At 37.3% G+C, this 24,625-nt stretch overlaps 1 protein-coding gene across 4 annotated transcripts in view; it reads right to left on the bottom strand.

Moving 5' to 3' along the window:
• Positions 1–566: 566 nt before the first annotated feature.
• Positions 567–24,625, bottom strand: part of TGFBRAP1 (transforming growth factor beta receptor associated protein 1) — a 35,917-nt gene continuing 11,858 nt past the window's right edge. For all 4 annotated transcript variants that reach the window (XM_068180301.1, XM_068180300.1, XM_068180302.1 and 1 more), the window contains exons 5-12: positions 19,389–19,471; positions 13,769–14,110; positions 12,353–12,410; positions 10,978–11,121; positions 9,868–10,014; positions 8,377–8,536; positions 6,336–6,769; positions 567–5,706 (exon numbers count right to left, since the gene is read on the bottom strand). In XM_068180301.1, coding sequence (XP_068036402.1) covers positions 5,518–5,706; positions 6,336–6,769; positions 8,377–8,536; positions 9,868–10,014; positions 10,978–11,121; positions 12,353–12,410; positions 13,769–14,110; positions 19,389–19,471 — 1,557 coding nt within the window. In that variant the 3' untranslated portion in view covers positions 567–5,517. The remainder of the gene's footprint in view (positions 5,707–6,335; positions 6,770–8,376; positions 8,537–9,867; positions 10,015–10,977; positions 11,122–12,352; positions 12,411–13,768; positions 14,111–19,388; positions 19,472–24,625) is intronic.

The following is a 24,625-nucleotide window of genomic DNA, read 5'->3' as shown; positions in this document are numbered from 1 at the left end:
CTGAAGCTCTGACTGTGTTGGATTTTTACCCTACTGGATCCCCAGTTAAGCTGTGCACACAACCTGCCCTCAGCATCCAGGGGATGCCTGCAGCCTTGCCAGTGCCTGCATTGCCTGGCAGAGTGGGGCTGGAGAGCAGCTGAATTAGGTCACACCTGCATGCCCTAAACACTCCTTTTCTGCACTTCTCCTTTGCATTCCTCTCTCACCTCTCCCAGAGATCACGCCAGTTTCTTTGGCTTACCACACTCTTTACCAGCCCTTACCACCCTTCCTTTCCTGGAGCTTCCTTATCCTACAGTGCCACTGTGGTGGAACTGGGGAGCAGCTGGTCCTTTGGCCCTGAAGCCAGGGCCATTAGTCCTGAGCGGTGAGGAGGAAGATGAGGAACACCAACACCGCTGCCTTCTGCAGAGTATGTAAGCACCAGCCTCACTTCCACATGTCAGGGATCTGACCCCTCTGTCAGTCACCCTGATGAATCCTCTATTCATCAATAGATAATCCTTTCCCTTCACTTGGACATTCACATTCCAGGGGTTTTGTATCTATGAATCCATGACAAATGTAATTAAAAGATTTTATTTTATTAAAAATTGACATATTTATACATTTGTACATTCCACATACTGCTGTGTATGTTCACCAATATAACCACTAAGTCCAAAAGCCTTAATGGTACAAACTCTCATCTGAACAAATTTACTGCAGGGGAACTTCAATTTTGAAATCAATCATACATTACAGAACATTATTAACTTTTCTTCTTTTCCCTTAAAAAGTAGCAGCACATTTAATTACCAGTGTTCACAAGGCATAAGCCCCAAAGTGTTGTACAGCAAGAGAAAAATTAATTAGCTAATATAGGCAATAGGAAGAGAGCTCACAATGAAAATGTATTAGTTGCTGCCTGTTATGAACAGCAGGATGTTAATAAACACTTAGAGCCATGCTGAATAGAGACTGCAGCAAACCAGGAAGAGTTATAAAATAAAAAATTATTTCTTGATAGAACTGTATAAAACAAAATATTTTTAATGTCATTCAGGACAGAAGTCCTGTGAAGAACAGATGTTGCTATAAAGACTCAGCAGTCAGGATAATGCTCGTGTGTTTAAACATGTAATAAAGTTCTCAGAAAGCATATACATACTCCATCCCTACCATCACCAAGAGCAAGGGCAGCAAAGAGAGAAGTTCTCATTGTAACCTGGAATCCTGTGCACACCTGAGCCCCCTCAGTATGGGCTGCCTGAATTAGTTAGTTCATAGGTGTCTCTGGTGTGCTCTGTGTAACAATCCCCAAATGCTTATTTTCCCCTGGCTTTGACAATGTTACAAGAATACTGACCTCAATGTGACAACTTATCCACTTACACAAAAGAAATGAAAATGTAACTGAATTCTTTCTCATGAATATACAGCCATGAATCTTATTTTGAGCAGAATGCCAGATTCCGAGTAATTTTTTTAATTACAATTTTTCCTTTTATTGACTGAAAGAGAGAAAAATAGCGTATGATGACATACACACATGATAGGTAATTTTTTTGTAAGGTAGCATGGAGCTATGAAAGTGTAGAAGAAAGTTTAACAAGTGTTTTTTGTATGTACCATCATGTGTAGCAGTGAATGACTGAAAAGTCAGAGCTGCAATATTTCAGTAACTGGAGGTTACATGTTAGACAAACGTGTCTTGATATCTGCAGAGACATCAATGTGAGTGAATAATCTCATGTATTATGTCCTGAATCACAGACACAATATCACATTAAAAAAAAATCTGCACTACTGTTTCAGTTTTGACACATACAAAGTTGGAGGAGACTCATTGGAAAAAGTGAGGGAGATGAATTTCAAATAATTTAGCAACAGCTAAATTAAGAATAAATATTCTGGCAGAATCTCCATTCTCCAAGGGCAGGTCTTAGACACCACATTACCTAACTGGAGATAAAAAGATCACATCAAGCTTTAACTCCCAAAAAGCATTTGTTTCCAAACTAGAAGAATTGTCCAAGAAATATTCCTCTTTCCTGCCTCTCCTCCTTCACATATGCAGTCAGCAATTAGTACCCACATCTGGTTCCTTCCCTGTTCACTCCCTTTGTGCTGCTGCAGCCATAACTTACCACAATAGCAATGCTGGCCCAGGATTTCAGGTACATAAACCAAGAATCACCAAACTGACAGTGGCAAAACAAAAGAAGGATTGAACTCAGGTTCTCCAGAATGAAGTGTTCTTACCCAAGGGCTGTTCAGTTGTCCCACCTAAGGAAATGTGAATGCAGACCTTTCATAAATTTCCTGGTGACAAAGCCCAGAACACCACAGAGCACTCTGATGTGGGCCGACATCTTCTCTGTTTGGGAATACTCCCAGTTGCTCACATGCTGGACACACAGAGGAAGAGCATCATCCCCTGCCACCTCCCTGCTGAGCTCTTGCTCTGCCTCAGCCTCACATTGGCTTTCTTTGCTTTTTCCTTTAGTTACTGTGGGATTTCCATATTAATTCATTCAAATGAATTAATAATTCATTCAAATTCATTCTAGTATAAAACTTAACAAAGCAACAGGTAACAATATATCAATTTTTCCAGTCCACATTTTCAGGGGACTGGGCTTCAAAGAACTAGATGGCCCCAACTTAAATATCAATCACATTTTTGATTGCAAAAATGCTGACTTGCATTATTCTGATTTCTGTATTTGTTCTGCATGTACAGTTAATGGTTTTGCTGCATTTTAGCCAAAGTACATATCTGCAAAAAGATATTGACTATTAATAAAAAAATATTTAATCTTTTATAGACACATTTTTTCTTGCAATAGCAACTGAGAACTTTCCTGAGGTCTGGAATGATATGATTTTTATTCCATTGCAGCAGTAGTTCATCACTACTAAGTGGCTAAAATTACTCTAAATCATGGAGAGGGGTCTGTTTTAGTACCCCCTTACTAAATAGAAAAAAAGAACATACTTAGGACGCTGACAGCAAAAGAAAGTATTTCTTAAGAAATGCATGCTAGTGTACAATAAAGGTTTATAGGGTCTATGTAAAAATCACTTCCACTCTTATCAGCAAGTATTTTGAGGACAGGGGACTATAAACTTTTCTATACCATTACTGCCAGTTGTATACACAATGTTCAAAACCCATGACTACAAGATAATCTGCTTATACTAGTGCCACAGCAGAATCACTCGTGCCAGAACTAAGTCAGAAATGCCCACACTTCTGAAGTGTCTCTCACTAAATGTGACCTGCATGTCTTAGTACAAAGCACTACAAAATTCCTCACTTGGGCTTTCAAAAATAAATAAAATTCAGCACAAGTAATACTTTGCTAATTTCAAAATCAGCAAGGAGAAAGATTCAAAGGTCTTTTGCTTTAAAGCAAAGTACTCCACACCTTGAGTACAGCTCTGGGACCCACAATACAAGGAAGATGTTGAACTGTTGGAATGAGTTGAGAGTAAGGCCTCAGTGATGATCACAGCCTGGAGCACCTCTCCTATGAACACAGGTTGAGAGCTGGGGCTGTTCAGCCTGGAGAGCGGCTCTTGGAAGACCTTACAGCACCTTCCAGAACCTGAAGGGAGACAGCAAGGGAGCTGAAGAGGGACTTTGTACAGATGCATGAAGTGATAGGGCAAAGGAAAATGGCCTTAAGCTGAAGGAGGGCAAATTTAGATCAGATATCAGGAAGAAATTCTTTACTCTGAGGGTCGTGAGGCACAGGCACAGATTGCTCAGGGAAGTTGTAGACAACTCATCTTTGGCAGTGTTCAAGACTAGGTTGGATGAGGCTTTGAAGAACCTGGTCTAGTGGAAGGTATGCCTGCCTATGGCAGGGGGGTTGGAATAGATGGTCTTTAAGGTCCCTTTCACCCCAAACCAGTGCATGTTTCTGTGAAAAGAGATGGATATCTTCTTCCTCTGGATGAGGGCTGGCTGCCCCTTCTTGGAGGCAGCACTGCACATAGAAGGCAGCTTCCTAAGCCAGCCTTTCTGTGCAAGGAGGCTGCATCAGGACAACACTGAGGCCCATGGTGTGACTCTGGGTGTCCTGTGTGGGGCCAGGACCTGGACTCCATGATCCTGATGCATCCCTTCCAACTCAGCTTATTCTGTGATTCTAGAAAGGACCAAGCACCCCATTTTGCTGAAAGCCTCCACTGATTTGGAATTCTGAAACAGGGAGCAGCCATACTAATTCAACTGCATGCGGGTCAGTAAGCCTGGTATTTATTAGAGCTTTACAGAATTCAAAGAAATGCTTTCACTTTGCAATACTTAAGTTTATTTAAAGTTGTCATTTTTTTAACCTCTCTCGGGGGAAGCTACATCTTTTAAATCAACTTCTTTAAAATGGTTAAATAAGCAATGTGAATACATATGAGGGCAGTTAAGTAAGGGGTTTGTTTTATTTGAAAAATTTTAGTTCACAGAATATTTAGTAGAATATAAAAAACCCAGTACCCCTGTAGTGCACTTTTGTAGATTTCTTACAATTTTATACCTTCTCTCTGTGGTTTTGATTGCACAGTTATTCTTAAGCACTAAAACCTATTTTTGTGGAGTTCCAACCTGCCTAAGTTATGTTAAAGCAAACACTTAACACATCATCTGTACACTTATGTATCAGCTACATCTTAATCCTCCAAAGAAATGCTAGAATGATAAGATCAATTTATTCAACTGTATGTACAGCATATTTGCATATTAATAAATAAATCAGTATTAAAGTCAGGGCCTCTTCCCCCATATAAAAGTGACTACAGTCTGACCAGACAAACTTTCTTTCTTTTTTCTTCCAAGCTCACCTGTGTGATTGAGGTTATTGGTTTCCACTCAATACATTACAGTAACAGCAGGAGCAGAAACCTAACAGAGCAGTGCTTACATTTAAATTCCATATAGCAGGTGGATGGGAGGGAGGTACTAAAAAGTGCATCAAAAGCCAACATTTTGTAAAGCAAAAAAATTGAAGTTGATAATGCGATCCTGTGGAAGATAATCCAGCCCAAAAGAAGACATGCTGCAGCAAGCACTAAAATCGATGCACATCTCTGTCTTCATAGTAAGCTGCATGATGCCAATCTTGTCCCATCACTCTTCAAGAATTCCAACTCCAATAAATGCCATCTTCCCCTCCACAAATTTATCAACACCACAGTCAGTGCAAAGTGACGATTCTTAAAATGACTGTTTGCCTTCACTGCGTAACATTCATCCTCACTGTGAAGAAAAGGCTCCTTTTCTCTTAAGTGTTTACTCCTATTCACAGAAGAGCCCATATTTGCACCTCTCCATGTGTAGTAGTGAATTTTCTTTTCTATCTACATTCATTAGAAATCAAAAAGATAAGTAGCAGTGTTTTATATTTACTGGAAGTCTTCCCATTAACCCAAAAACCAGTGTCCATCTTGATTTATACTTAAAGTAGCTGCACTTTTTTCTTTCCAGCCCACTTTCAATGGGGTATAAGTCATGGGAAATGTGGGAATATTTCAAGTCTGATTGCTGGAGCTGGGAGAGTGATGAGTCACATTGGAATTGAGATGTCTGTTTGCAGCACAGTGCGTGTGGGCCATGCTCCCATTCGGGTATCTTACAAACACAGGCTCGCAGAAAGGATTTTGGCACACCTGACACACCTTTTTGTCTGAAAGAAGAATCGGGGCTCCTTTTTGTTTAACCTAAAAGAGAGGGGGAAAAATATTCCAAAAGTGAATCTAACAAGAAAGGAAGGGAAATGATGGAGCATAATTGCAACTATACCAAATGGATAAAACAAAAGTAATTTTAAGAATCTGCTGTGAACTCTAAGCAACACTGTCCTAGCTAGGAATAGAAGAAAGCTTCACAACTGAATTTACCATTAACAAAATTTACTAAGAAGCTTCAATTAATACTGGAATGCTGGAAAATTTTTTAACAAATTTTGACAATGACACTGTAAAAAAAAAAACTGAATTGGAAATTCTGACACTCCCTCCTACTGAAAGAAATGCTAACTGACACTTGTTAAAGTTTCTGCAAGAACTTTTAAAATCTGCAAATCCCAGACGCACTTCATATTCAGCCCAGCAGCTCACCAAGGTTATTCCTATTTCAAGGCCCCTACTTTTCCTTTTGTTTTACAGTGAAAACATACAATTAATTTTGAATCTAGTAGTCATGGCAAAAAAAAAAACCCTAATAAATGCCAAAGACATGAAGACAGGTTTTGTACTAATTCTTCAAACTGCTTTTGATTACTGTGTACCAAAGGACTCAACTGTAAAGCTTCCAAGTGCTTTTATTTAAAAGCCCCCCAATAACCTACCTTCTCGTGCTTGTAGATTAAGTTTTCAGCTTGTGCTAATCCAAGTGCCACCTGAGTCATTCTTTTTGTGTGAATGCTTTGTCTCACTGCTCCAGCCAGGAATGGGGACAGGAGCTGCACTGACCAGCTGTCAGGCACCACCTGCAAAACCAGACCTGCATCGAATTCCGCAGCGTGGTTATTCAAGAGATCCACAGCAGCCATGACGAGCTCACAGTCCGAAGTGCCTGGAGTTAAATACACTGACAGCAGCATATGGAAAAGCCTCTGCCTGTACTGCAGGTCTCTGTTCTCTGAGTTCCACATACAGTACTCTTCAGCAGCATGGAAGTCCTTCAACTCATGGACAAGGATATGCAAAGCCTTCTCGTGTTCTTCTAGTTTCCCATATAAAATTGCACTTTCCATATGAAGGTCTGTGCCCTGGATTTTGTCTGTTAAATGAGAAACAAGGCAATATTTGCTCAGTGGAGGAGACAAGTGCACCCTCTCCCAGCAAGTGCAACTATAGAGAAGGCAGATGCTTGTACGTACAGGAATGTTCAGATGTATGGAAACACATCTCTAACAAAAGAGGACCACAAAATATGGGACAAAGAAATGACTAAATAATAGGTGATCAACCACTGTCACTGACACCTTTTAAACTCTAGCAGACACTCCTACCATGTACAAAAAAAACCTGTAAGATGAAGCAGCAATATTTTTAACCTCTGCTTTTCCCAGTGTTATAGGAGGTCACAGAATAAACTCCATAAAAGACAATAAAAATCCAACAGTACTTCCCATTAAGAAAAGGACACTACAAACCATTAATCCAGTTTAAAGTTCAAGTGTCGGCAATAGGCAGATAGAATGGCAAGTTCATCTGGCATTTCAAAATAAAGTAGAAAATAATCTAATTACTGTAGTGATAAAGACTTGGCATAGGCCTATGGAAAATGCATGGAAACACAATGTTTTTCTCACCAAAATGTTTTGGTTTATCAGGGAGGAACACACTAGCTTGCACTGATCTCACTTTCATGTAACGTAAGAATTGTCATGTAAGAAATCCTTTATTTTGGAGCACATGGATTTCAAGCGAATAATCCATTCTGTAACTCTTGCCTGGAAAATTTTATTTGAAAATTGACTAAAAGATGAAAAAAAACCCCAAGTGTTTCAATGACTGTGCTCTATTTGTACAGTACCCATCACATAACATTTTGCTGCCTGAAAAGGAAAGGAAACATTAAACTTTGGTATATTATTTTAGTTGATACTCAGCAAGTTTTATTTCCACTTATACTGGATTTTTTCCACTGAATTTCAAAACTCATTCCACATCTTTCAGTTCAATAACAAGTCACTTCCCTTTCATCCACTATTCCATCATTCTCCAGCCATAATCCTCCATACCAGAGAAGATTTAAACACTTGGCTTGCTTAATTGTACTGTATGTTTGCATTCCAGTGGATGAAACATTAAAAATTAACCATTATAAGCACTGAATAAGGAAAATTTTTAGCCCAACTGTTGCTTGCCTAATACCAACAATAACATGTATGTTGCACTCTTCACTTTAGAAGATGTTCCTATTTTTATTTAACATGAACCCCAGAGTGAGTTTCAGGGTTATGGGTAACAAGTCCTTGGCAATTAGATTCCTCAAAGTTTCACTTCTGTTCACTAGAAGCAGGCTGCTTAAAAAATAAAGTTGCAGGTCTTTCATTTGCAAAAGGTTGTCATGTTATGCACAAGTTCCATGCTCATCATTAAAAAGAAGGTGGCTATTAAGAAAATTGTATGCAGGTATTTGTTCTGGCCAATTGGTATTTTGTCTCTGGTGCAGTGACAAACACACCATTGGAGCTATGGAGACCAAGGACAACACCAACACATATGCCTTCTAAATTAACCTGTGTTTGTTAGAAATACAGCCTATCAAACAAACACAGAAACCTTGGATCTTTTAATTTTCTATCCTTGAGAGGACTTTGATTTTGTTTCCAGCTGGAAATCACATACAGCACTTATAACAGACAACATGCAACCTACCTAAAATAAAGCGAATTCTATAAAGATCAGATTTCTGAAGCAGACTGCGAAGTTTCAACAGCAGTTCAGTTGTTTCTGTACAATTATCTGTGGTCACAGATTTTAGCTGAAGTATTGCCTCCAAGTACAAGACAGCGAGATGAGTATGGTACTTTTCTTTCTACAGATGAATAGAACAATGTTAGCTTAGTTTACAAATCTCTTGACCCCAGCAATAACAGTGATGAATATTTACTTAATTACATAGAAGTGTGTTTTAACTTATTTAATTTGAATTAATCACAAAGTTTTTTGTCCATACAGATAGATAATTTAATTCCAAGCATCCTCACAAACTACATTGTAAATACAGGATTCCTCATATTCAGGTATGTTCTTTGACCTTTTCTATTTCTGCAATAAAATCTGAGAAAGCACTCAGAGGTAGAAAAGCACTCTGAAGGCACAGTGCTTTTTTGTTATCCACAAAAAATGAAAGCTTAGGAAAATAAGCTGATGATTTGACTGTTTCAAACATTCTCACTAAATCATTCACAATAATTTAGTAATTTTTAAAGACCAAACTGATTTATAACCCAGCTTTTAATAGCAGGTAGATTTAATTGTAAAATATTTTCACAAATATTTCACAAGGTGCTGTGTTTAACTCAAAAAGTTTGTTTGGAAAAATCTATGACATCAGAGACAAGTATATTCATCAGCCATGGTGTAACACACCTGCAACACCAAAAAGGGAAAAACACTGATCTCATGTGCATATGAAGAATGTGAATTAGTGACTGACCATCAGCTCTGCAGAGTTCTTTCAATGTTCATTTCCTTGCTTTATTTCTGGGTTAAAGAACTTCTGTGCTTAAAATGTTTCATAGCCAAATACAACATTTAGCTGCTTTTGCATTGAGCTAAAACCCCCAAAAGTGTAACACACTGTCACTTAGGATTTGTGAATGCATCTTTTGGGCATTCAGCATCAAGAGTGGCTTGGAATTCTAGTGAGGGGTGCATGGTTTAATTTGATTATTAATTGTTCAAATCTCTCTAGAAAGACAGAATAAAACATTCTTACTTGTAAAGCACTGAATCAGCAATTTTAATGTATTGCTGCCACAATACATTAAAATAGGATAGCAATAGGATCAGCAGTTGCTCAACCTGTTGTTGATCATTTTCTATGATCTTATCAGAAGAAGATTTGAGCCTCATCAGTGAAATAGAAAAGTATGCAATAACCAGATGTAAAAAAACCCCTTAAGTCTGAGGGAACATAAGCAATTGTTTTGCTATCACAAGCACTGAAAAATTCAAAATAATGAAGGTATCCACTCCTCATCTTTTACTTTAATCTTAAAAACACTCCTGCTCTACTCTGAGTACACTTGAAAGACTTTGCATTATGCCTATGCCTTGCAGACATTTCCTATTTTCAGCTCTGTTGATCATAATCTGCATTCTGAATCCTATGCCTACTTTTAGCATTCTCACAGAACTCACCTGTATTTTTCTTTCCAGTACTAGATGTTCTAGATATCTGACACGTGCTTTAGGATATTTGTTAAGGCAACTGATGATATCATCTGGATTAATGTTGTTTTTCTCCTGTTCTTCCAAAGGCCTTTTAGTGAAAATCTGTACACCAACCTAGAAAGAGTTTATTGCATTTAGGAATTCAATGGCAACTATTTTATTAAATAAATATTTAAAATGAATAAGGAATAGCACTATTGTTAATAATACATTATTCAGGAAAATAAACACAAAACCCTGCTCAACACCACAGGATTACACTACTCTCTGCTTATCTTGATCTCACTCACTCCTATCTGCACTACCTCAATTTGTAGTGTATACATTGTCCAGCCTATAAGCCTTGGCTTGGGCACAGCTTCCAAAAGAAATATTGAATGGATTTGCACAGTAGAACAAGAGACTACAGCCTTTGCAGCAGGAAAGCTCAAATTAGAGACCAGAATGTTCTAAGACTTTTCACATGTGATGACATACAGCAAGAAACTTCCATAATTACCAAACCAAAAGCTTAGAAATCTGCCACTGCACAAAATAGCTATGCTTAAATTAATATAAATCAGGCAGTGACAAGTTCCAACAGCACAGACTGTCTGATCAGCATCAAATATCGCAGAATTTGTTTTTTTTTTATTTTGGCAGATTAAGTTAATTCTTCCAGCAATGAAATTTTGTCTTGAATGGAGGCTATTTATGCCATGTCCTAGTATACACAGATACCACCCATCCTCTTTAAAATAAGAAGCAGCAGCAACAGCTAACCTGCCATGTGATTTATTTATTTAAGATTTGAAAATTATCTTACTCAATATGAAGAAAACAGAAGACATGATGTATTTTTCATGCCCTAATCTTCGTTTTCAGAATAAAAAGAGGCAATTATCTAGCACTTGCTAATAGAGGGACTTAGATGAATTGAGAAACCTCCAAGTTTTCTTCTGCTGATCACTATTTAACTGACATTAAATATTCTGCAAAAGATCCAATCAGCTATCAAGAAAAACCAACATTAAGGGAAACCCAAACACCAGTGCAGGGAAATACTGATATTCTGTTGAAAGTGTATCAACCACAAACCTCTTCATTTTTTTGTAAAATCCATTCAGAGTATTTCCACACTAGCTCTTGGTCTGAGCAGAATGTAAGGAAGTCTACTATGTATTCATAGAGATCTGAACGTGTAGAATCTTGAATGTCTCCATCAACTATTTTCACCCATAACTGCAACAAAAACACACAGATTAAAGTGCTTAAAACATGTACTAGCTCTTCCAGCTCAAAATTTGTCAGCCACTAAAAGACTTAGTCCAAGGTGTGTGGAATTAGGAGGTGTTGACAAGAACACCAATTGCAAGGAACGTTGCTGGTCACTCACTTTTGCCATCACACCCTTCTCTTGCATCTGCCATATTCACCCAGTTCAGACCACATATCATGTGGGCTCTCATTCTGGGAGTGACTAAAGGAGGTACACTAATCACAAAGAAAGCTTTTATCAAAAGTCCTTTCCTCCAATGCATGGTATACTTCTCATGTGTTCCGTGTGTGCAAGATTAAAAGCAAATTATACAAGCATATTAGAAGAAAAACTGTTCTTCTGCTTTTCTTTTGTTTTGACTGAAGAACTACAAGTACCATGTGATATTATTTTTATATACATTATAATTGGAATTAAAATGTGCTACACCTAGCAGACCAGTTTAGCAATAAACCTTGTTTTTTGCAGCATCAAAATTCTTCCAAAATTTCTTGCACAAGAAAAATGTGTTTTTGTTGCCCTTACCTGTTTTCTTCTCAGGCCATGATTACTATTTATATAACTGACCTGATAATGTGCTCAAAAAGCTGCAGAATAAGGCAAACTTAAGATACTGGATATTTAGTCTGCAGTGTCCAGGCCACTGCTAGTATTACTGACATGAGATGGAAGGTCCCCAAAGGCATTACTAACCCATCTGAAACCCACACATCTTGCAGAATGTGTTCACTCTTCATCACTGGGTAAGCAAATAAACTCTCAGTTATTGTCAGTGTCTGCCATGAGAATATAATTCTGTTGTGCTGTGTGTATACAGATCAATCAGCACAGGGTATGCTCCTTGAGCGCCATAAATATCTTTTAAAGTGATTGCTTGATTATTTTAGCACTTTTTTCCATCTTTTAGGAGTATAAACATATGTTCTGGTATGTACAGTTTTGCTTTAAAAAGATATACAAGCAACTAGATAGCTGTCAACTTCAGTAAGCTCCTCAGACTTTTCACATCTAGCATACTAATTTATTCAAGGAAGCCTTAGCATGAATTTCAAGTTTCTTATAAACACACACATACATATACACACACACATCACAACTTTTCAAACAGATAAATTAAGACCTCAGATTTTTATCTCGGAGCTAAAATGTTATTTTGGAATGGTTTTCAGGTGACACAAAAAGCTTTATTCTAACCTGAAGTGCTGCAGCATCCTGACCGTTGTAGTGATACAGGAGACCAAGTGCAAAATACCTGTAAAGAAAGAGAAGATAATATTAAAATTGCTAGAACTTTCCCACTAATTTCATTATGGACTGATTAGCACAGAGTACAACAAATAATGGCTTACAATGACATGTATATGGCCATGTCCACACTTCAACAAGTCTCTCTAGGCAGTTTTTATGAATCAAAGGAGAGAAGTTCTGCCCTGAAAAAGTGTCTCCATCACTCCTGTCCCCAAGACAGTTTGTAGTTACCAGATCCAACTTACACCAAGTATGTGCCCAATTAGATGTATTTCCGATGATGTTCTGACAATTTGTCAATTTCATGTACAGACATTACACACACCTCCAAGAGCTATCCTCCAATAGCTCATCAGCTGTCATTAAATCATATTTGATTATGTGTTTATTTAAAACTCTGTTTTACTATCAGATACTTTTTTCTTTACTATGGCATGGAGTCAGGTCAGGCAAAGAAGAGCTTTGTACAGTGCAACTTCAGAGTGGTTTTTGTGTACTCTAAGAAAAATACAGCCAAGTTCTGTAATGGCTGTCCTCATGGAACAATGTTCTAACATTCATTCAATTCACACTTGCAAAAGTATGCCATGCAAACTACACTTACCCGAAAGTTTCAACAAAACACCTGAAATAAATTAAATCACCTCAAATATAATCACGATTAAAGAGTCTTCCTCACCACTAGAGTTGCTAATACTGCACCAGACAGCTTAAAACCAAAGAAATGAAAACAAAAATAGACATACCACCTAAGGCTGGAGTTCGTATTTTACGCATTTACTATCTAATGTTTCCTGCTTAATGATTAATTCTCTGCCTGCTGGCATTTCTGGTTTGAAGTCATTTGCAGTCATCTTAAGGAACCTCTTCTTGGTCAATCAGTGGAATAAAGAAAGCTTGCAATGCAGAAGCAAAAGCTCTTTCCCTGAACAAGCAACCGCAATTTTAAAGCTACTAATTGGTTAATAGCTTTCACCTAAGGTAGTGCATGCTTTAAGGCATCTTTTCATTCTGTCTGTGTACAACTACTGCTGCCATTCTACTCTCCCATTATCTCAAGGGCATTTAACTTTCTTCTCCCAAACTTGTACCAATTCTTTCTTTTTGTGTTGGATACAGAAACTTTCATGTAGAATTCTGCATTTACCAGGACAAAAGAATGAATTTCCTTTACCTTAGACTGTCAAGTAATAGCTTTTCACCAACATTTTTAAATACTAACAATGTTAATTCAGACTGAGTTGTTTTTTGGACAAGTGTAAGAACAGGAACTACAAGTACTCGAACACATTGTTCAATAACAGCCTCTAAGGCAATTTTCCCTTTGGTCTAGAAGGTGCAACAATAAAATAATCCACTTACTTTTTGTGTTTTTCCAGCCAGGCAGCACTATCTGTTAAAAGACAGAAGTTCTCTGAAACCAGGAGATCCAGCAGGCTTTCATGATTTGCCTCTGCATACAGTTTGAGTAAAGCTGTGTCGATATCCTCCTTGTAGCCATTTGCAACCTCAGTGCTGCGGACTTCATTCAAGTAACTCATGAGGAATCGTTTGCATTTTGTCATCTTCTCCTGGTCCCCTTGGGTCAGCTGGTTCAGGTCCGCGTACTCGTGCAGAGGGGGATGTGACCGGATAAATGAAGAAGAAGTAGGCAACAGGAAGGGGTACAGAGAGATCAGCTCCCGGACATCAAGCTGGCCGCTTCTGCAATTACAGTGTCAAACTAGATGAAGCAAAAAGAAAGAAAAAGTATACATAGGCACAAAAAAAAGTGTGCTCACATATGCTTAGAGTCAGGACACTAACATGTAACACTAACATTCTGGAATATTTTTTGCTACCTCTTTATTTATCATTCTTCTTCCTCGTCTAGAGATTGAAAGCTCTGAGAATTCATAGACCGGCCAGCCTTTTGCATTTAACCAGTAAGTCTGTTGTACAGGCAGAGGCCTTGGGTGTACATCTACGGAGGCTCCTCTGGAGTGGCTTTTCCACTTCAGGTGTGAAGGTCACGCTATACTCTTATTCAGCAGCAAGTTGTAACATAGATATGCCATAAAAACATTTTTCTTTCAGCCTAGATTGAAATTCCTCAAGCTTTTAAAGAATGCATATGACAGAATTTTTTTTTCATACATAGCAAACAGTCCCTGATTTTCACAGCTAGAGTGAACTCTCTTTTCAGGCCTTGCTTTAGAAGAATAGCAAGACATCAGGATATTTTATAGTATTTTACTTCACAGTCAAAGTTTTTATTCAGAAATCATGTTTAAAAATTAACATTACTGAAGTACAGGAAATACTGTTGCTGAAAAAAAAAATCAAAATGAACGTGACACTACTTGAAAAGAAGCCCTGTTTAGTTATTTTTTTGCAAATAGAACTTTTTAAAAATAATTCTTATCTACCTGGTGATCAACCAACTCAAAGACTTTCTCTTCACAACTTTGATTGGAATGAATTCCAAAAAGAAACAAATGATAAGACAGAATTAGAAAAGCAGCAGATTTCTGCAGGCAATAAATTGTGAAAGATCATAAACAGGTTCATCCCTTCACTACAGGCATGCCCTGCATCATTCACTTCTTGCCAGAGACACAATTCCAAAACCATCCAGGAAATACGAACTATGACACCACGACAATCCCCATTTAGAACTTTGCTTTCAAGTTAATACAGTCCCTTGGCTACAAAAATCTATACCAGAAGAAGGAAATTCTGGGAGAAAGAAGCAGCAGCAATTTTAAAAGCAGCATCCTCTCTTCTAGAACCTAGTGACTGCAAAGCACAGGAGTAGCAACACAAATAAGAGAAGAACCACAACAGAAAAAATTGGGAACCCTTCCCTTGAAGAGAGGTTTGAACAGCAGGTTTTCCCAATTTGTATAGAGAACTCCTACTGCCTAAAACCCACTTTCACACTAGAAAGACCCACCTCTAATAGAGGGTCTACTTCAGGCATTCAGGTCTACTTCACAGATTTCTGCAGTTGAAATTTCTTTTCAACCTTCTTTTGGGATTTGGCTTTGAAATTCTTAGATCTACATTATGATAAGAGGCAGAATAAGCCAGAAGTAGCAAGTTCTGTCAGTGGCATGACCTGATGGTTCCAAGAATATTTGAGTTTTCAGTATGAACTTATCACAGTAACCTAACTGCAGTTTTAGCTACTGCAACTACTCTGAAATTTCAAGTCCTGAGATTAAATATATTATATGAAATGCATTACACTAGAAAATTCATCCTATTTGGAGATTTTTTCCCCTCCAATCCAAACTAATCTTCCCTGATTTGTTTTAGAACAAAAGCCAACCCAAAATTTGAATAATATCCATAGGCTCCTCAAATTTTTTGCAGAAAAAAGGAGTCTTAATAATTCTGAAGAAATAAAAATATAAACATCGATTCCCTTGCTAGCTATGCTGTCAAGTATTTGGAGACGGCCCTAAGCTTGAGTTGGAGATTGTGACCATTGAAATAGATGATGTTAAAAAATGCTGTATTTAATATGCCACTTTTAGTAAGTTTCAAAACATTTTTCAACTTCTACAGTAGCTTCTGAGTCCTTTCATCTTACCACCCAAGTTTTCCTAGATAAGGAAGTAGTCAGCTACCTTACCTCTGACTTCACAGATTCGGGCCTCAATGATGATCTGTTTCAAAAAGAAACTTCAAATTTGGCTAGCCCAGAGCCTGGGCTGTGAATCACCTGTGGTTCTCTCAGCAGGTATGACTCAAGCTCAGCTGAACAGTTTTGTACTCCCCACAGCAGTGGTAAGCAGCAATCAAGCAGCCTCCTTAAAAGAACTACATCTTCCATGAGCTTCTTCAGAGAAACACCAAATACTAAACAATGACCTCACCTGCACAAATGGCTAACATTAAGCTCAAGGCTTATGGCTTCTGGGATTTGTGGATGTCTAGTGGATCTTTCCATCACATCTGGACAAAACTCTTCTAGAGCAGCTACAAAGGATCTCATTTATTTTGAAAAACATGTCTGGGCCTTTAGTTTCAAGTATCTCAAGCTCAGCAAAATACAGATAGGAACTTAGCACACAGTAGAAGACAAACTCTTGAGACATCAGTGTTGTGAGGCAACTTCCCTTTGAGCGATTCTGCATTAATTCCCTTTGGGTTTCAAATATATAGACAATGCAACAGGCAGAATCTACAAGTTTTATGGAAACTTAGATCTAAATTCAGACCCTTGTATCTACAGGTATCAGAAATGCCAAAGAAGCCTACAGTGTTTACTGTTTTGCCTAAATCCCACTAGCTGTATTGGAAGCTTATATTCTTGAATCACATTTAAGATGCAAAACCTACATAGTTCCTATTTTTTATTTCTTTAGGTACAAGTACCAGCAATTTTTTTAACCTTTTCAGTGTAGGAGAGACTTATACCTAAATTCTCTGTATAGGCTTTCCAAGATGAGAAATACTGTGTAAAGAGTTAACACTTTTATTTGTTAAAACCAGCAAAGTTTAGAAAAGTTCCAGTATCCAGTGGGTCAGAAGGCAAGTAATATCTAACCAGTAAATACTGAAGAGAACTGGTTTCCCTATGACAGCTGCCAAACATCTCAGTAAGACATGGAAAATTCCGCAAATGACCTCCTAAAAAGCACTATTTGTTAACTCTAATGATAGCAATGAGAAATAGCATAACTATAAATCACAACTATGTAACATAATCACAATTCTGTTATTACGTATAACAGAATTTGTCAGACCAAAGAAGCCTTACTGTTACTTCTCACTCAGTTTTAAGGCAAATGAATCTAGCTGAAGAAAATTATCCTCCTTATGTTGAACTATTTGAGTTTCAATAAAGCGACTACAGTCTTCCTTTTTGTCAACCTTCTTCAGTATTCAGAAGCAACAGCATTAACCAGGAGGAACTTGGCAAATTATTCCTCTTAAAAGTTCCACTCTTTAAGAACTATGAATTTAGCATAAGATAGAACTGTTTATTGACAAGGTTATCCAAGAAGGGTAATAATGCAAGAAAATGAAGACCTTTAATCCAATATAATTCCCCCTGCTAAACTGTAACTGTCAGATATTTTCCAAGTAGTGAGACAATCTCACTTCATATTTAGCCAGAAGCAGGCCCACATATCACACAAAGATCTCTGAGGTACTGCTGCTACCCTGTTTCACTGCTTAAATCCCTCTTTCCTCAGATAGGTACCAAGTCTCCCTTTGACATTAAGATTGAAGTGATTTCTAAGACAAGGTTGAAACATCTGCAGAGCAACTTACTAGGGTGGGAGGAAGTGTTTTCATAGACTGCCACTATCTTTCCCATTTTGCCTGTGAGCATCAGTAAGTTTAAAATGAAGAAGATTGATTGAGACTGTATCGGGGCACACACAGCTGTTACTGTAACTCAGTGTGCCTACCAGGACTGAAAATCAAGGAACCTAATTACCATATCAAGTTTTTTCAGAGTCACCAAAATAATCTGCTTAGTTTATGTATGAAGAAAAGCACAGAAACTTATTCTGGCTTTCTTCCCTGAGCAGACATCAGCAATTCATTCATCAGCGAAACTGAACTGTTGTTCTGCTTTAGAGTTGCAGCTTTTAGAGGAAGGGCACACCCTGGGACGCTGCCTGAGCTGCAAAATTTGTGGCTGGACAGCACATTTTCTCATGAAGCGTGTTTGTTTCTATAGAAGAGCTCCCACAATTCCATTCAGTAAAGCTCTTTTGTCAGATGGACTGATAGTAGGATGGAGGATGCCTAAGCAATCCTGGCTGGCTCCTTCCACAAGGTGGTAGAACCCCTCACAGGATACATTTCCCTCTTTTCACTGCTCCTAAAGCAGTCTTAACTATGCACCACTTGTACTTCTGCTTTAGATACACAACCCAGGGGTCAGATACACAAGTGTCTGAAAGATTACAAGGGTGCAGAAAGATTACAAGTTGTTCACTAATCACCACAATTACTAGGTGATAGAGGAAGTGGTTGTGGCCAGAATAAATTGTCTCTAAATGCTGTTCAGGCCTTTTCTGTCATTCCCTCATCTTCTCTCAGTGTACACTGTTCATCCAAGCCCAGTGTCTCTCATTATACTGGTGAGCAGGAAGCAAAATGGCCAAGTCCCTCACTAACAGCAACATTCCTCAAAGCTTTACTTTCCTCAAGGCATTTCCATAAATCCAAGGACAACTTTTTCCTACACTCTAAATATGCTTACGGTATACTGAAAATTGTCTAACCTTAATCCTATTCCATAGACTCTAAACTGATTTAAAGTGAATTTCAGCAGATAACAAGGAGAGTTATTTTATGTGGTCAGCATGCATTCCACTAACTACAAGACAGTGCAGCATCACAGAATGAGGCATGGCTAGCAGAAATGAAATTATCAGGTAGAAAAAAGATAACAAGCAGCATTTTCTGAATGAAAGTGGAATATCAAGGTCAATTTATAAACAAGTGACTGCTGAAATGGCTAAATCAGCAAGGTTAGTACAGACTTCAAGAACAAATCTGTCTTCTGGAAAAGGTCTAACAGAACAACCGTTAAAGCAAATTCAGTATCAACATCCTCATAAAAATACTGCAATTGTGTCAATAATATTTAAATTGTAACTAATGTTTAACTTATACCTTTTGTTAAAAGTATTAAAAAAAAGAACAAAGGAATGTTCATCCTGTAAATCACAGCACAGACTCAGTGATAAAACCTTGACCTTCATGGGCATAAAGTAAAAAAAACTCCATACACACAACACTCAAATTCTTAATGCTATTATGTGTTAGCATTCAAAAAAAATCAGTTGCATTAACTCTTCAGCTAAAAAGTTGTTTCAATGTCACTCTGTTCTTAAACCCAACAAAACCATTTTATTACAGTGAACTCATCTACATCAAAAAACATTCAAGCAACTAAGTTTTTCAAACCAAAAACACTAACTCCTTATTTAAAGAAGGTAAATTATTAAATTGCTTGTCACACAATTACCTGAAGAGCTCTTTTGCTTCAAGGAACTGAAGCTGTGCAAACTGTATAAAACCTGCTTGCTGCAGGATTCGTTTGTACATTACCTATAAAAAAGAAGGAGGGGGAAAAATGTTTATTATATTTGTATTTATGTAGTGCTAGTTACTACTGCAATAGCTACCTGCCAATAACAGCAAACAAATTATCTTCAGCCACACCTGACAAGTCACAAGCAAAATAAACCTTGATCCTCTACATATATTGAATCTGCTGCCCAGACTCATTTCTTACACAAATGTGTGTGAACACAACACTGCTCATGAGTACTTAGTAAAGGCAAAGTCAACAAACAGGCAAGTTTTAAGTTTTCTTGTTCAAATAATGACTTATCTGATATCACACTGACTTGCTTCAAGTTTTTTGAGTTATTTGCAAACATAAAAGCCAATGGTTATCTTTGAAGTTCCCCACGATTCAGTAAGCACAAAAAATAAAGATGGTCCCCACTTGACCACACACAGCCACTTCCTTCCTGTTTCATCTCTCTGGGGCAAAACTGCTGGCAATTCTCACAGTGTCATCCTCAGCTGATGGCCGTATTTTTTACTTTCTGCCAGTTTTGCTACTTTGACTTCTTTTAAAATAAAAAATTCTTCCAAAACAACTCAACCTATCTAATAGGCAGTACATTATGCAGTGTACCATAAAAACATAGTTAAAGACCAAGAAAACCATAATATGGAAAGTTATTTGTTATCAAACTTTACTGTTAAGATCACACCGAGACAAAAAATGTTTAAATGAAGATCAGTAGAAAGAGAACACAAACTACTTTAAATGATAGGTAGTTATTAAATCTGAATGGTCAACCAACTACAAATTACAAGATTAAATGAATTCCTTGTGCTCAGAATATTTCCAACAGCAAAAGAGAAGTACTAAAAGCAAGGAACCTAAACTGTGCTCTGCAGAGCATTCCCATTTGTGACAACACTGCTATTCTGGCAAATACACCCAGCTACTTTCTCATGTCCTCAGTTTTTCCCTTGAGCTTGCTCATGAATACACAGCTTGCTAATGTTTCACACTGTACATGAAGGCTGTTACTAATATCAGACTTAAAAAAAACATTTTCAAAAAAAAATTCCCAGAGAAACTACAACACAATAGCAATGTATTCCAGGAAGGAATTGCTGAAGAGGCCTCAAGTACAGCAGATTGATACTCTGACTGATGATTTTTCACCTTGATTAAAGGTTATGGATTTACCAACAGAAAAACTTGGCTTCAGTCCATTTAGTCTGTGCATAGTTTACTAACGGTTTCTCTAATGGAAATACTTCATCTCTGCTGTTAGCAAGTCCCTAAAATGCTTTGTAAGGTTGTGGGCCTTTTCTTGCCTCCCCAGTGTATAGGGGAAAAGGGGAAACAGAGAGTAATGTTATCAGGCACAGTTTTTCAGACAAATATAACAATATAACATTAAACAAACAATACTTCATGACATCTTTATGTTAAGTAATGCTTTACATTCAATGTAATGATTAAAATAGAGTTAACTAAAGCTAAAAGAGAATTTAATTAGAGTTACAAAGTAAAACTTCTTTAGGGGATTGACTCACAAAATATCCAGAATATTTTGGATTTCTGACAGTGTTATTTCACCAATACACAGTAATCTGTGAACCAATGAATAACTACCTGGTCACCTTCCTAATGACACTGCTGAAGGATAAAATTCTGCAAATATTTGCATCTCATGGCAGCAGAAAAACATTAAAATCCAGCCTGACTTTCCAGGGAAAGACTTCTCACCCCACTGACTAGTATCAAAACTAGATAGGCTGGTGTTTTTCTCCCCACAAAGCCTGTTTTCAATTTTTGCAATAGAGTGATCACTAAAAATTTACATATTTAGTCAATTATGATTTTGTAATAAAGTTGGACTTAATTTCACTGAAAGTGCTGCTTCAATTGCAGAGCTTAATCTGCAATCTTTTTAAGAAAAAGAGGAAAAGAGTTTACTGGTAGTGTAACTATAAGCTGAAGGAACCAGCTTTAAATTTGAACTGATAAAGTGGTATTCACTTTCATTTAAATGTTGTCATATCTTCAATTCTCCCTTAAAGACATGCAACAAAAAATTGTAGAATATCTATAGACAGACACATTCTGAACTTTTTTAAGAGGCCATGATGAGATAGGCAGTACCCAGGTAGATTTTCAGCTGACAACATAAACACTAGATATTAAGATGTCCTAGGGTAAAGATTATGGAGGAAAACAGAGCATATTATGGAAAATCCAATATTCCCTTTCTCAAAGATTTTTAAGAATGGGCTAGATCTACATGTCAAACACACACAGTTAAATTCTGTTTGTGACAGAAAAAAAAGTCAGATCTGGAACAGTCTTCTTTTAAAAAGGTACTAAGCTACACCCAGTCAAAATGCAATACATTGTTTAGTCCTTTATAATTTCTGAAGAACCACCACAGGACTTGCAATTCTTTAGGCAAATTCTTCACTGTTGACTGAATTCACATAAGGAAACAGTAGCTATAAAAACATGACATAAGTTTTGTATTAATTCATATCTGAAAAAGCAATAGGAAAAAGAAAGATGACTGCTGAAGCTGTGATTGCTGTAGTGAAGTCTTAATTCTCCCAACTGCTAAAAAAAATCCTTTCTAAAACGGTCAGAATTAACAATTACATTGTCCAAAGGGATTTTTCTAGAAAGCCACTTTGTCTTTTGGTCAAATTTGGATGCAGTTAATGTCTTTTGAAACTAAAAAGAATTAGGAAGAACAAAAAAAAAGATACCTATGCAAGATGTGTGTCAATCTAACCAAGGTCTTCACTACCATCAACCATGATTTCTGCAAACGTCAGCTGTCCTGAAAAATTAATAAGTAGTATTCAGTCATTTCATGGTAGCATGGTAGAAAGGCCTCTGTATTCTATCAAAAATTATATCCAGCAGAGCCATCTCCTTGGAGCACTTTTGCTTAGTGTTTTTTACCTAGAAGGAATTCCTGATGCTCAAAACCAACTAAATGTTCATCTGTTACGGCAAAGCTAAATTTGCAGGGACCACAAGTTAAATAACAGGTTACAGCTTCTAAGGCATGGCCTGCTACTTTTCAATAATTAAATATTGACTGTACAAATCATTCTGAGAGTACAGTACTTCATTGCTGCTATTTCACCATCATTCTGCATTACTAGCATATGTACATATATATATTTATGCTGTTATACAGAGGGAGAGCATGCACCCATGTATGTATGCATGCAGTGACAAAGTACTGAACTGTAGGGAAAAAGAACCCCAAGTCCTCAAATCTGCCCTGCAGCACCCTGAGCTCAAGTGACCCATAAGGTGGCCATTGCAAACTGCAGAACTGAAGGGACATGTGACAAAGGGAACACTGTACTTCATGAACCACACAATAATAATCACTGTCATGTATGGATAAATTATAGTGGCTGGATCAATTACTTTAATGCCAACCCTATGCACTCCATCCTACTGCTTGTACAAAATGCCAAAATAAGGCCTTGGAAGCGTGAGCTGCTCAGGATTCAGTAATGCTTGCAAACAGATACCAGAAAATACCTATTAGAAAATACCAATTTTCTATTAGATATGTATTATCTGAGCATAGCTCTCAGAAGGGAGTTAGAAATGAGTGACTGTGTGATCAGTTAAAGTACATCAAAGAAATGCTGCAAAAACATAAGCAAGGTGTGCAATTTGGTTGAGGTCCATCAGACTTATATTACACGAGACTACAGCAAAGAAAGACTGATGTGCCTGTAACAAACCTGTAATGACAACACCAGGTAACAGAGTCCCCTTCGAAAGCAAACTCAACATGTTATATTTTCAGCTACAGACAAGCTCTGAAAAACTGGAGTAATGTCTCAACAACTAGGCCAAGCTGAGTCATTTTAGTAGGAGTCAGTGGGAAACTCCATCAATTCAAGAATTTGATAATTGATTAATATCAGTTTGCAAATACACCCCAGAAGTAGAAGAGCTATTTTGCTTACAAGTACTATGTTTTCTGGTTTTCAGCTGAAGCATTGAGTTAAAGTAACTGAACAGCCTTAAAAGCACACTAAGTTAGAAAGAACTTCCAATATTCTAGGAAACTAATTTCAGGAAGACCGACCCTGCACACTTAAGATAGTTAGAAAAAGAAAGTAACATATTTTAAAGGCTGAAAAAATCTTAATGCAAGCAAACTGAGGAGGAATGAGATTCTACATCATGTATTTTAGATAATGAAGTGTAGTTCATCCTGTGGCAAAACACAAAGTCATGTCCCACACTAAATCTACATGAACTGTAAAGAAATAATTGGAAAATTATAGGTCATCATACATAGAAGACATTGATTAGATCATGCATCCTGCCCTCACAGCAATATTTGTTTGCTTATTTAAACAGATTGGAAGGGAAAAGTAGGAAGTGAAGATGTAAAGCAAAACATGCTGGAAACCGAACTCTGTATTTGCCTAAATACTTTTCAGCTTCAAGTACTTTCAGGTAGTTGGACCTTCACAAAAGGATGGGAACACTTTTCTCAACAAGCTTTTTAGTTCCAGCAGTCTCCCGGCTGCTCATTTAAGAGAGGAGTTAAGGATCAAAATAAAGCTGATACAAGTTTCATTTAATGATTGCCTTTCAGGCCTTGACCGAAACTGAAATGAAAAGCAATTAGAAGCTTCTTGAAATTTGCAAAAAAAAAAAAAAAAAAAAAAAGATCCTGAGAGTCAGAATAATTTTGAACCATTGCAATCCTGTAACTTCCAGTCATGTACATCTTTTTAAACAAACCAAAAGTAACACAACTGTTTTAATGGCAACAAAATGCTCCAAAGTATATTAAAAAAAGGAAAATCACAGATTTTCTGCAGGTTATAGATCAAATTTTGCTTTTACAAACTAAGTCAAATATTCATTCACCTACTCCATGAGCAGAGATATCATGCTGCTTTTTACAAGTCTCTAAAAAGGAGCAAATACAGTAGAATATGTATGGCAATATAAATCAGGAGTAGAAGGGAATGAGTACAAATCTTTAATCAACACTATAATCAAAGAGTTTGTAAGACACTTCACAACACAAAAACCTTTAAATCTGAGTTACACAGCAGTACAAACACTACTTGTAAGAGCCTGGAAGTAAGATGCATTTGCTTAAGATTTCCCATCACTTAACTCTGAAGTTAAGTGCTACCTGTGAA

Source organism: Anomalospiza imberbis, chromosome 2, assembly GCF_031753505.1.
Source record: "Anomalospiza imberbis isolate Cuckoo-Finch-1a 21T00152 chromosome 2, ASM3175350v1, whole genome shotgun sequence".
Classification (NCBI taxonomy): domain Eukaryota; kingdom Metazoa; phylum Chordata; class Aves; order Passeriformes; family Viduidae; genus Anomalospiza; species Anomalospiza imberbis.
This window is presented reverse-complemented; position numbering and strand designations above follow the sequence as displayed.